This window comes from Emydura macquarii, unplaced genomic scaffold (assembly GCF_026122565.2).
Source record: "Emydura macquarii macquarii isolate MOO-44397 ecotype Brisbane River unplaced genomic scaffold, CSIRO-AGI_Emac_v2 contig_295, whole genome shotgun sequence".
Lineage (NCBI taxonomy): Eukaryota > Metazoa > Chordata > Testudines > Chelidae > Emydura > Emydura macquarii.
In genome coordinates, this window is record NW_027130432.1 from 13,954,438 (window position 1) to 13,967,345 (window position 12,908).

Consider the following 12,908-nt stretch of genomic DNA (forward strand, 5'->3'; position numbering starts at 1 on the left):
AACTGCAGTAAGGGAGATTTAGGTTGGACATTAGGAAATACTTCCTGACTTAAGGGTAGTTAAGCACTGGAACAGATGACCTAAGGAGGTTGTGGAATCTCTATCGTTGGAGGTTTTTAAAAACAGGTTAGCCAAACACCTGTCACGGATAATACCTAGTCCTGCTTCAGTGCAGGGACTGGACTAGATGACCTATCCAGGTCCCTTCCTGTCCTGAATTTCTATGATTCTATGCAAAGGAAATTTTTTAAAGAAAGAATAGAGACAAGAGTGAGTGATGGAAAGAAATGGTTACATATAAACCAGAACCATAAAAACAAACTAGGGCTGATGCTTACCCATTACCTTTCCTGGCCAATCAAGTATATTCTCTCCCGAACATTCATTGTTTTTTGCAGCATTTTCTATTCTCCAGGCGCTAGTACAGCATCTTCCCCATGCAGCCGCCCTGCTCACCTGGTATCTTCTCAGTGGCTGGATGCTGCAGCATGTCTTTCTCCACCCTGTGACACAATGAATCAGTCCTTTGCCTGTATGCGCAGGCAGGGCCATGCCTTTGCTGGCATCACATCCCAGCTCACTTCAGGGGGTTATAGTTTATCTTTCATGGTTTGCCATTGATTGTTTGAGCTGCTACAGCGATGGACAACAGCACTATCCGTTATGTAATTGGATAGCCAGGAAGGGGTGGCTACTTCCTTCCACTTGAATGCACCATCACCAAGACACATTATTCCCTGTTGACTCACTTTTCTTCAAGACCACAAGGACCTAATTTTCAATATAGTTACATACTATATTAACTTAACTATAATCCTTGCACACATCTTGCAATGATTATGAGGCTTGATGAGTTACAAGCTTTCACTAGAGACCTCACAAGCTGCCCTTCATGGATAAACACAATGGAAACAGTGTATTAGGTATAGTGAGTTTGTCAGGTCTGAGACAGGCATTGCTTGTAAACAACAGTGACCCCTTTGCTGGCTGGCACCAATGGGTCTCAGTAAGTAACTTTTTTTTCCTCCCTGTACACAAGAGCGATTCTTGAGTAGATCAAACCGAGAGCATCTGTACCTCAGGCCAGGCTTCACGCAATATCGGGCTCGTACAAAGCAAAGCATATGCTCATATGACAGCGAGGAGTTCCCTGAGACTTCTAGGTCACGTGGCATTTTGCATGTACGTCACTCAGCATGCCAGACTTCACCACAGAGTCCTGCAGAGGTGTTGGTTGAAATCTGCCTACTGTCCCACTCAGCATCCACAGGATGTGCTGACTCACGTATGTGCAAGTGTCTGGTCATCCCTGAAGTGGTGGATGGACCTTGCCAGGGTATATATTGGGTTCCCTTTTCCCTCACCCTGCCCTCAGTGACTCTAGTCACAGATCCTTCATGTATCAGTGGGGGAGGACTTTCAGACTCAGGGTCTCTGGTCAGATTAGGATCTCGCTCTCCAGATCAGTGTTTGTGAGCTCTCAGCTATTCACCTGGCCTATCAAGTGTATCTGCCTTCTGTGCAAGTGCTCATGGAGGCCACTCCTGCAATATTCTATTTAATATTCTATTTAACCAAGCAGGGAGGTGCTAGGTTGGACGCCCCTATGCGAGGAACCTGGACTTTCTGCACCAAGAATGGCCTAATGCCGAAAGCATCTCACCTCCCAGCTCTCAGGAGTGTCTAGTGAACCATCTAAGCAGACAGCACAAATGGTCCCTCGGACTCAACATAGTGGAGTCCGGTTTTTTTTATTTGGGGCCTGCCAGAAATAGACCGATTCACCACGGGACAACAGGAAGTGTCAGCAATTCTGTTCCAAAGCAGATTGCAGCCCGGGTGTTTGGCAGACACCTTTCTACTCTGCTGGAAGGAGACACATCTGTATAATTCCCCCTCCCTCTGGTGCTGAGATTTGAGCAGACTCAGGCAGGCTTGTGGAACCGGTCATGTCACACTCCCATAGCCCTGTGGCACCGAAGAGCTTTTAGCCACAGGCAGCGCTTGCTACCCTGGCCCTGCTTTTTTCCTGATACGGAAGATGCAGTTACCATCGTGTGAGGTGACAAAAACCAGCAAATCAAACCGGTTTCCTGTGAATTTTCCCGAGCCAGGCACCACACCTGAGAGACGCTGTTGGTCCTTCTTTTTTCTTCGTTTGTGCCTAGGCATTTAGTGGGTAATGTGTATTTCTGCCGCTCTGGCCTGACCCCATTTTCCTCACGGCACAGCTTATTGCTGTACATTTGCTGAGTCAGGCGACGGGGCGGTGCGCTGTTCTGTGTAACAATGATACGGGTGTACTTACTTCGCTCTTTGAGCAAGATGGCACTGTCCAACCGTGTACCTTACCCTCGCTGCATTCCCCCCTCCCCCCCCCCCCCAAACCAACCTGGGTCAAATCTCTTATGGGGCCAAAAATTGCAAGACTGGCTCTGAAGCTTCAAGCCTCTTACAGCTTCTGCAGTGCTACTTTGTGCCTTTTGCACTCTTGTGTAGAAGAGCACACTTTCATGCTTTCTAATACACAGCATGCTAGGACCCTGGCAATATCCATGCCATCTGTGTAAAAGCTGAAGGCTGTTACATATAGCTAGTGCCTCTGGGCAGTTCCAGTTAATACTGCAGTGGGGTCACACTTAGTTAGGGGCCCAGCAACTTGATAAGGAGACAAAATCACTTTCATTTGCTCTCCGTCAAGCAGGCAGCGGCAGCCTTCATGCGGTTACCTTGGCAGTGTAATGCAGCTGCACGAAGCGCTCATGGCTCAGGCTCAGCTCGCGAGACCATGCAGTCTGACGGGCGTTTTGGGACCCGAGGGTTTCCCAGGTGCAAACTCAGGGGCTAAAGCAACCTTCCTGTGTGTCAGTCCACCTGAGCCCCTGTGAGAGGCAGGGGCGCAAGAGCTGTTTCTCGGGCCTGAGAGATGGTGCCTAGCGGTGGGGTTGTTGTGCTGTTACCTGACAGGACTCAACAGCTCACAGTAAGAAAACACCTGCCTCCGTGTCAGTGATTTTTGGCTCCAAAAGTGAAACTGACCTGCCAGGCCTTAAAAATCTGCTCTTGCATGAGCTTGTTGTCTCTTGCACTCCAGTGAGAACCAAGAGCTTCTGTTGGCAGCATCTCTGTGACCCCTTTCATCATCCCTGAACCTGGATTCTGGCGGTTAGAGAGTCACGACCACCCATTCCCCCTGGCCGTGGCGTGAACATGAGATCAGGTGTCTGGAATCACTGGGAACATTAGTGGAGCCTCTCAAATCCATCCACTCTTCCTTCCAGATGGTGCTCTTTCAGTAAAGCCTGGCCTAGTGTAGTTAACAACTAGCAGCCCTTTGCCCCCAATTCTATAGTGGAGGGTGGAACGCATTCGGGGCTGAGTGGGTGCAGGGATCCCCTTGGGTTACTGGCCTGCATGCTTGAGAAGTCTGTTTTCTTTCCATCAGGTCTCCTATGAAGATGTAAATCACCTGAAGAAATTTGGGGTGCTGGAGAAGGCGCGAATCCCGCATTTCATGCAGGACTTGGAGCGCTACAGGCAGCAGCTTGACCACATCATCGCCACCAACAGACTGAATGAGGAGGAGCTAGAGCAGCTGCTGCCAGACTGACCAGGTCTGCAGGGTCCTGCCCGACCTGCTCTTACGGCAGAGTCCCAAATCCCAGGCCACACGACCTTGAGGACAGGAAACCTTGGGCACAAAAGGGAGTTGTCTTATGTGTATCTGACTGCAGCTGTCCAAAGCATGTAGGGGCCCAGGGGTTGTGTATTTATTATTCACTGTGTGACTGTTCAGCAAGTCAGTCCGCACTGGGAGGAACCTGCAGTCTGAGCTTCCTCCCATCCATTCAGAATCAGGTCCTGCAAAGGGAGAGCTGGTTTTGTGTGGATTCCTGCAGTAGGACATGGCTTAGCAATATGGAATGCAGCAGCGTTGAGGGGGTGAAGGGGGTAGAGAAGGTGCATGCAATGCCACAGGAGGGCACTAGCACGAGAGGTGCTTTGGAGAGTGGTTTTTAATGCTGACTGTTTGCGTTCAGGGGAGAGGAAGGGTGATGAAGGAAGATCAATAGACCAAATCCAAGATGGAGAACAAATGTCTTCATAGGAATCACTGAGAAGATTGTGAAGTCTGCAGATCACGTATTAAAATCCTAGGAGGGAGCGGGGGGGGGGAGTGGTAGATTCGTCAGGGAGGGCACTGGGTGTTGGGGAGCAAAGCCGGAAGAGTGCTGCACTCCAGGGGAGGAGAAGCACTGCTTGCTTTGGCGGGAGGCTGAAGGAGCAACCATTCTATTCTAGCCTGTATTGGTTCTTATGCTGCGCTCACCACCATCGCAGCTGGGTCGTGGGGAAACCACACAAGGAGTGATTTCACTAATGGGTGTGGTGGGGGGAGAGGGGAAATTGGAAAAAAAAAATCAGATTTAGGCTGCATGCCATGAAAAGCTTCTGACAACCCACAATCCCCTCATCAGCAGACTATCCCAGCTCACCACGCTCTACACCAGAACTCAGTCAACGGCTTGTTTGCTTCCCTCCCTTTGTCTGTAAACGGCCTATAAAAATGCCTTTGTCCATGACCATTCCTGGGCTGTAAAGATTTTAATCCCCCCAAATAAAGATTTTTTCCCCACTTGTGTTCACACGGGAAATGTCAGTGACACTGGACTGCTCCCTTTTTGCTGGAGGCCTCATTGGGGGACTAGTGAAGAAATGTGGGAAGGTGACATCCAGAGACATGAAACCTGAGCACCAGCTTTCCACATCAACAGGCAGACTATTATGGATGGACCCGGCCATGTCAGCCCTAGTTCAGCGTGAGTAGCCAGTTCCATTCTGAACGTCCTGTCTCCACTGCTTATAACCTTGTCAAACTTTTGCTTTGCGGCATGACAGTTTCCAAGTTTCAGCTCTGCCACCTGGTGAATTTTTTGAGGGGGGTCAAAGTTTGACCTTGAAGCAAACATCAGCCACCATCCCATCACTTAGATTCTCTTTAATATATTTCCTCCAACAAGGCAATTCCCAACCCCCAAACTCATTACAGCATTGCTTGAAAAAGCTATTTACACACATCCCATTGTAACCCTGCCCCCCTTGTTGAGTAAGGCCCCGATTGGTGGAGCGCCCCCTGATGTGACCATCAGAAGCAGTGAAGGGAAGTCTCGTGCAGCCTTTATAGTGGAATGGATGGATGAGGGGGTGACACAGACACTGATGGTTTCTGATTGGTTTAAATCGCATCCCTGATGAAGTAACAACATGGAGATGGTGGATTAGATCTAATCCACCTCCACGTGTGCAGCTAGAAGCGCTTCATCTGGCGGCGCTCTTGTCGGCGTTGCTTCTTCTCATTTGGCTCCTGGGTGGCAGCTGAAGAGTCGGCCGTGAGCCAGGGTCCCAGTATGTTCACCCACAGGAGATAGAGAGCCCGTCCTGGAGCCTACAAAGCACAGCAAGCAGCAAACTCAGTTAGGACACCACTCTGCTACCAAGTAGCATAGAGCTCTGGAGAAGCAGGTCCTGGATGTAGAATTGGAGACGTGGCACCTGGATCTAGTTCTTTAATTCCATCTAGAGCTGGTGAAAGGTGCACTAAATAAGAGCTGAAGTCAATGGGAGCTGCAGGGGCTCAGCGATTTTGAGAACCACCCACTTATTTAGGAACCTAAATATGGATTTTAGGCCTAATGATTGGAGCCTATTTATGAAAATCTTCGCTTCAGTTCCTAAGATCACAGCTCTACGATGGGAAGGGAGGTTAAGAAATGAAATGGAAATAAGACAAACAGTGAGGAGGGTAATCAACCACTGGAGCAATTTACCCAGGGTTTGGTGGATTCTCCATCACTGGCAATTTTTAAATCCAGACTGGGTGTTATGGGAAGGTCTCTGGCCTGTTCTATACAGGGTCAGACTAGACAATCACAATGGTCCCTTCTGCTCTGGGAATCTATGAAATGGAGCAGGGCTGGAAGGGAGAGCAAGGAAGGGTCTGAATCTAAGGGTAGGGAGAAGGGCAAGACTGCCAGAAGACTTACCAAGAGCCAGAAGTACCAGACATAGAGGGAGAAGCAGCTGAGCACTTGGACTATGGCTGTCAGTAAGATCACATCCTTGAGGTGCCTGAGAGGGACAGGAAAAGCCACAGGTTAATTTCACTGGCACAGAGCCCCTTTTCTGTACTAAACATCTGCAGTCGCAAACTATGTCAACACTGCAATTGTGCTGCCACTGCAAAACTATTGCACACCCCCCAACCCTTCCCAGTTCTCCTTTGGGCAGAAACATCCCCATGCTTTGGCTTGTGTGTTAAGTTTACTGACACCCCATACTGCGAGCGAGGACCTCAAGGAAATAATGTCTTCCGGATTAACTACAGATTGGCTGAACACTCAAACAAGGCTTCAGGCCCCCCAGGGAAGGGCATGGCAGGCCTGGGAGAGTTGGAGAAAAAATTAACAACGCAGTTACAGGCAGCTCCATGTTAATTTTGACCTGTGTTCTGCATGAAGCCAATTCGCTCACAGGATCCTGACTGGCAGCACTGCGGAGAGGTGTTAAATTTCACGGTGCCATAGCAGCTAGCCCCGCACCATACACTCACCATTTCTGCTGTATGCACAGCTGCTGAGCTAACGATGCAGCATCCCAGGGATAAACATACCCCAACAGCCACAAACGGAGCCAGAAGGACAAGCGCCCCTTTCACATCTGAATTTATGCCAGGTTCCCCTCCTTTGATTTTCCACACATAAAACCACTGAGGTAACATTCAAATGTAGAGAGCCACTGGCAAGGGTGGGTTGAATGCCAGCTTTAATTACAGAATTGCAGCTCTCACCAAGAGCACAATATATTTTTATTCTACACAGCTCAGCCACACGTAGACTAATGTAATGTGCATGTAAAAGAAACATTAAACAAGCACTAGGGTAAGAAACCAATAGGCTGGCATACATACAGTTGACAGCCAAGAATGGGAAGTGTTAAGGAAACGAAAGTCAAGCCAGTGGTAATTAATTAGCATGTCTCACTCTGCAGTGCCACGCTGAGAACACATAGACACACAGCACTTGGAAACAGCTTCTCCAAGTACTGATCTGACCCCTCCCACACAGCACCTGAGCGCCTCACAAACAGGAATTAATTCTTCCTCACAACAATCCATGGGGACTGAACCTAGATCTCCCAAGTGACATAACTGCCTACACACCATCCTCCCTCATTCTCGAAGGAATGTACAGAATCCTCTTCAGTGCTACATGGGATGCTGGGAATGTATTTCAAATCGGTACTGTACAAAAAGCGATTTCAAAAGAGCATTTGTTAACTGGCAAAGTAAAACATGACAGGACAGTTTGGTGAATGTGAAATGCTTCTTGGAGTACTTCAGATGGCAAACTGACATGACCTGAACAGCTGAGAGGAGAGCACATTAATCCTAACACACTGCACACCTGTTCCTACCCTGCTGGAAAAAACTGCATAGTAAAACTACTTGAAAAACATGAGATCACATCATTAAAGACTATTCCAGTGCACACGCGCAAGGGGGCAGAGTGGAGCAATACACCTGAACTTTGCATTTGGTGACTTCATTGTTTCTTAGCGCATCTATGCTGCATTAATAGCAGGGGCTTTTTGCATGCACTATTATTTACCTCAGACAGAAATAATTCCAGTCAGCAAATCATAGTATATCAGGCAAGTAAAAACTCTGTACTGCACAGGCGAAAATAACTCAGGACACTTGTAACAGGAAAGATACTACTAATATGAGCTATGGATTCGAGGTACATTTACAAGCATATTTACCTTCACTTTTTATAACAAACCAATGGAAGCCCCATTCCTGCCAATCATCTTCCCTGACATTCTCAATCATATAGTGTAGAGCTGCCACGAAGCACCAGGCCATGTGTGTAATCTGGTGCATTATCATTATCCCCAACTATTTCCATAGTACTGAGAGGATTTGAAAAAAGATCAGGTGGTTTCGTTTTTTCCATACTGCTCTGCCCTGTACAGTGTGCGTCATACAAAGGACCCAACATGTTTTCCAGAGGTAAGTGGCACATGAGGAGAGGAAGAGAGACATTAAGTAGTAAGGAGACAAGAGAGAAACAGCTTTAAGGTGGCAGGTGCATCCAGTGGTGATACACAGGACAGTTGCTCCAGGAGACAGAAGCTATAGTGCAAACGGCCCTTGCACCAACATACAAGTTTCTTTTTCTGGTGGTAGCCAACTTCCTCCTCCTCTTCCCCCACCTCTCCCTGCATAACTCCTCCCTTTGGCTGGCCTCTCTTGCATGAAAAGTTTGAGAAAGTCTTTGGTTTAGCTGAAATGTCAATTATGACAACACGAACAACAGACGCACAAGGGTAATGGATGAGGCTGGGTGCCAGCGAAAGGGCAACAGGAGTGTTCATACAGCTGTGATAGCAACGGTGTATTAAAGTTGGGATGGTTCTGCCATTCTAAGCCCCTTGTTCACATACATCGGTGGGGCCCCTAATATTGAATGCTGAAGACCTGCCCTCGGGGTAGCAGCTGGGATGGGGCATGCTAGTGGAGTTTAGTTTTTCCCCTCAATGTTTTCCACAGAATTTTAGTTCCATGTTTAAAAAGGGTCTGTTTCTCGCCTGTCCATCAGAAGGGGGCCTCCTGCCTGAGCCTGCACATTACATAACCCCCCTTTGATTGTCCTGGCAGCAGCTGACACACAGTGACAAGATCACAGTTGCAGTGACCAGACCACCATGGCAATTCATCACCATACCTTACACGGCACCACATGAAGGAGGGAGACTTTTAATGTACTCCCCCCAATACTTTGACACCTACCCAGCTCACCCCCGGAGCAGCCCCTCTTACTGCCTGGCTCTCTTTCTCCCCTATTTGTATTCTGGTAGCACCATGGGGCCCAAGAACAGGGCTTCATGGGGCTGGGCACTGAACAAACGCAGATACACAGTCCCTGCACCAGAGAGCTGCCAATCTAAACAGAGCAGAGTGCAACACCTCAGGAGAGAAGCCAAAGGGCAAGGGAGGAGTCATGAGTTGACGGGGCAGCTAGGTAACATCACCCATCTAGCCTAACAGGCAAGTTAATATCCCAGCCTAGCACACTTCCTGTGGTATTCATTACTCACTTCCTGGAGGCAGAGCTAGACAGTCAAGCAACAAGGACATTTTGCCTGGTTCTTGGGAAAGGACTTCATGAGGCTAGAATGATTAGAAAGGGAAGTTTCCCAGGGCTCCCAGGTGGAGAGCTGGGGAGAGAAAGTGAACTCTGTTGGAAGGTCAGCAGCTCCTCGATGGTCTCAGAGCTGAGATTTGGTACGTTTCCAGTGCTCTCTGGGGTAGAGGTCTGTGTATGCGCTCAGGCAGCAGGTCCTGCTCACCTGGACTCGCGTGGGTGTGGACACTCACTCTGCCATCCCCTGCTCCATATTCAGGTCAATTCCACCGTCAGCTAGATTGCCATCATCCGTGAAAGACGGCTTTGCCATGGAGCTCATGGAGCGGTAGCTGGCACCGTAGATCACCAGGCTGAACACAAACGCAACCTGCAACAATCAAAGAAGGTCAGCCAGGAAAGCGACCGGCACACAGGGCTCCAAGGTAAAGCAGCAGGAGCAGAACCCCACGAGTTACTTGTACTGACATTTTTGATCAGTGAAGATGTCCTCATCTCAGCTGGGTAAAGTCCCCTTATCCTAACACATGGGGTCTGTGTGTGTGTAGGAAAACACAGCTTATGCACTGCATATCAGAGTGACCTGGGAACATTCGGAGAACACCAGGCCCAAGAAATTGTGAGTGAATGCCAAACGTCACACTAACCCCAATAGGAGACTGGGGGTTCGCAGTTTGAACATCCAGTGAAGGTTCCTCACAGTCTTAGGGAGAAGCAGGAGGAAGGGTGGGAAAATGGAACAATATTACTGCCTCTCTCTCTCTCTCCCTCCACCCTGACCTGGGAAGGAGCTGAGATCAGAGACTTACCCAGGCCCAGAAGGAGGCTGTTGTGTAGAAGATCACCAGGTTCACAACTCCATAAATGGCCTAAAGACAAGGGAAACAAAGCCAAGCAGCCAGTGAGTGTGAGGGGAAGGAACAGATCAGGCACAGGACAGCTTTGGGCCTTCTCCAAATATGCTATCACGAGAAATAGCCTGAGCCTCAGGGGGATCACCTCTTGCACCTTGCCTGCTTCTCCGAGATCTACTGCGCTACAAGGCTGGAGGGGAATGCTCCAGAGAGCACCGTGGGGTCAGAAAGCTGAAACTGGATCCAACACAGTTTTCAGACCCAGGCAAGCCACAAGCCTATGAGTTGGCTCCAGCAGAACAGAAATGTTAGTCTGACTGAGGTGAAAGCTTTAAGGAAAAGGAGCATTCCTTGCTTTCCAGGTGCCAGTTCTTAGCTCTTTCATACCTCCAAGCCTGTACGCGATAGGCCAGTATGCATACGGCGTTTTGGGGGTTGTTCACTGTCTCATTTGTGGGGCTGTACATGTCTCCTCCTCCTCAGAAAATAAAAACCCAAGGAGAGTCTTCCCCGTCCCTTGAGTTTTGAGTGCTGAGTGGGAGAAGGTGCTCTTCCCAACAGCAATCAGCCTTTACTCCCGCACTCCTGTCCAGATTCAGGTCAGCTCTCTCCCTGCTAACCCATTCCTGGAAGTTAAAAGCATCCCAGCTCTACTGAGACCGAGGTGTCTGCTTCTTCCCCAGCTCTCTGGGGACGCAGCAAGATGTGTCACCGCTCCCCCCGCAGTCCTTAAGTGCAGAAGTGATGTGGGGCCATATGTTGGCCCTGACTGAATTGGAGCTGCCAGCCAGAGAAGGAATCCATCTCTTCTTTCTCATTTCACCCTGCGCTTTTGTTCCTAAAGCCCCACAAAAAGATGGGGCAGAATAGCCATTTGGGAGGGAAGCAGTTTCCTGCCCAATATGCTGGGATTTGCCTTTCCAGCCAGCAGCTCCAGACAGGAATTCATGGCCCTGGAAGACTGATGGAGAGAGCCTCACACACTCACATTAGCACCAAGGATGATCCGCAGGTAGAATTTCAGAGTCTCCTTGTTCTCTTCAAAAATCTGCTTTTTGCCTTTGGTTCCCACCTTCCCCTTTGGCTGGAAAAAGAGTGCAGCCTTTAACACATACATCCTAGCAGCCCTCTGCTCACAACTCTTCCCTTATCCAAAGCCCCTCCTACTCATCCCCCTCCCCCCAACAACCCATTGTCACTGATCCCAAAGGCAGTGCTGTTGAGGCCTGGAGTAACTGTACAGAGTAATCATTGAACTGCTTTGAGTGTGGAGCCACCAGAAACTGAGTGTCCTTTTCATATGGTGCCAAAGACAAGAAAAAATCTGTTCTGCTGTCCAGCCATCGCAGGGCAAATTCTTGTACGTGTCATTTGCTTGCAGGACTGTAGGCTTCTACTGGCATTTTGTCCCAGCTGTTGTAGTTGGCTGATAAAGTTAGGTCCCTGGTTTTGCTCCCATATATCAGGACAGATTGGATTATGCTGTCCAATCATTTTCATAGTAGTTTTCGGGTGATCGGTATCTATCTTGTGGGTTTTGTTAATGGCACAGAATTCCTACAGGCCTCATCTGCTCATGTGTTTGTTAGCAGTTTGCATTTCCCTGAGGCCCATCTAGGTCAAGCCGTGGGTGGGTTCTACCCCAGCATTTATGAAACAACATTTTGTAGATGAACATTTTTTGTTTATTCTAAGTTGGCCTGCAAAGCCCAAGCTTTGCCACATGCTTCTAACAGCTGTCATTTCCTTGGAAACCATCTCAGAGGGGTGAGAATATCATTCACAGAGTGCAGTTTCCACCTCTGTTGTTCACGGAGTCCTGGTTTAGAGAATTCTTCCGAGAGTTGGTTGGTCATTGATGGGGTACGGCTACATCTCTGTCACTCCCCTTTCCATTCTGAAGGCCTCTAGCTGCATGTTGTCTATTAGAACCCTACCCCCAATGGACCGATACACATCTTTAAAGAGACAGTCAGTTGAATTCATATCAATTAAGTAAATGAGCATCACATTGTATATCTGTCCCGGAGATCCGGGATTTTCTGTGGTTTTACAATCACCCCCCAACACACACACACACACCAGCTGTGCAGCCCTTATGGGGGAGCAGTGATAGATAGGGTCTAAGGCAGGGAAACACCCTCCTGTCTTGCTCTCAGGAGTGTCAAGGCTGACAGCCTTGGAAGGGAAAGCTAGGGGGTCGATTGGGGTCACAAGCTATGCAGGGGCTCAGGCCAGACTAGGCCATAGGGGGGAACCGGACGGAGTGCCAGGCAGGGATGGGCTCAGGACAGGGGGGTCAGGCCAGGCCATGGGGGAGGAACTGGATGGGGGAAGGCCTCAGGCCAGGTTGTGGGAGAACCGGGCGGGGGGGGCCTCAGGCCAGGCAGGCCAGGGGGGGAGCCGGGCAGGGCGGGGCGGGGCTCAGGCCAGGCGGGGAGCCGGGCGGGGCGGGGCTCAGGCCAGGCCACGCCAGGGGGGAACCGGGCAGGGGGGGGGGGGGGGAGCTCAGGCCAGGCCAAGGGGGGAGCCGGGCGGGGAGGGGCTCGGGCTCAGGCCAGGGGGGGGGAGCCGGGCGGGGAGGGGCTCAGGCCAGGCCGTGGGGGAGCCGGGGGGAAGCTCAGGCCGTGGCCGGCCCGGGCTCGCGGCAGCGGCGCTTTGCGGGAGTCCCGAGTGGGGGAGGGGCGCCCCTCACCGCCATGGCGAGACCGCGGCCAGCAGCAGCGACACAGAACCAACTCAGCACAGGCAACTTCCGGCGCCAGCCGCGTCAGCGGAAGCGGAAGAGGCGAGACCGGGCGCTCGGAAAGAGACGGGTTCTGACAGCGTCCGTACAGGCCTGCGATTC

General features: G+C 50.1%; 2 protein-coding genes across 3 annotated transcripts in view; one reads left to right on the top strand and one right to left on the bottom strand.

Moving 5' to 3' along the window:
- The window catches only part of MATCAP1 (microtubule associated tyrosine carboxypeptidase 1), a 55,387-nt gene extending 50,727 nt beyond the window's left edge, over window positions 1–4,660 (top strand). For both annotated transcript variants that reach the window (XM_067552936.1, XM_067552940.1), the window contains exon 7: window positions 3,446–4,660. In XM_067552936.1, the coding sequence (XP_067409037.1) occupies window positions 3,446–3,610 (165 nt within the window). In that variant the 3' untranslated portion in view covers window positions 3,611–4,660. The remainder of the gene's footprint in view (window positions 1–3,445) is intronic.
- Window positions 4,661–4,984: 324 nt separating this feature from the next.
- Window positions 4,985–12,823, bottom strand: TMEM208 (transmembrane protein 208). Its single transcript, XM_067552947.1, has 6 exons — window positions 12,756–12,823; window positions 11,049–12,018; window positions 10,016–10,075; window positions 9,440–9,576; window positions 6,045–6,129; window positions 4,985–5,446 (listed from the first exon to the last, which is right to left on the bottom strand). The coding sequence occupies exons 2-6, from the start codon at window positions 11,175–11,177 to the stop codon at window positions 5,309–5,311; spliced, it is 549 nt and encodes a 182-aa protein (XP_067409048.1). The 5' UTR covers window positions 11,178–12,018; window positions 12,756–12,823; the 3' UTR covers window positions 4,985–5,308.
- Window positions 12,824–12,908: the final 85 nt, after the last annotated feature.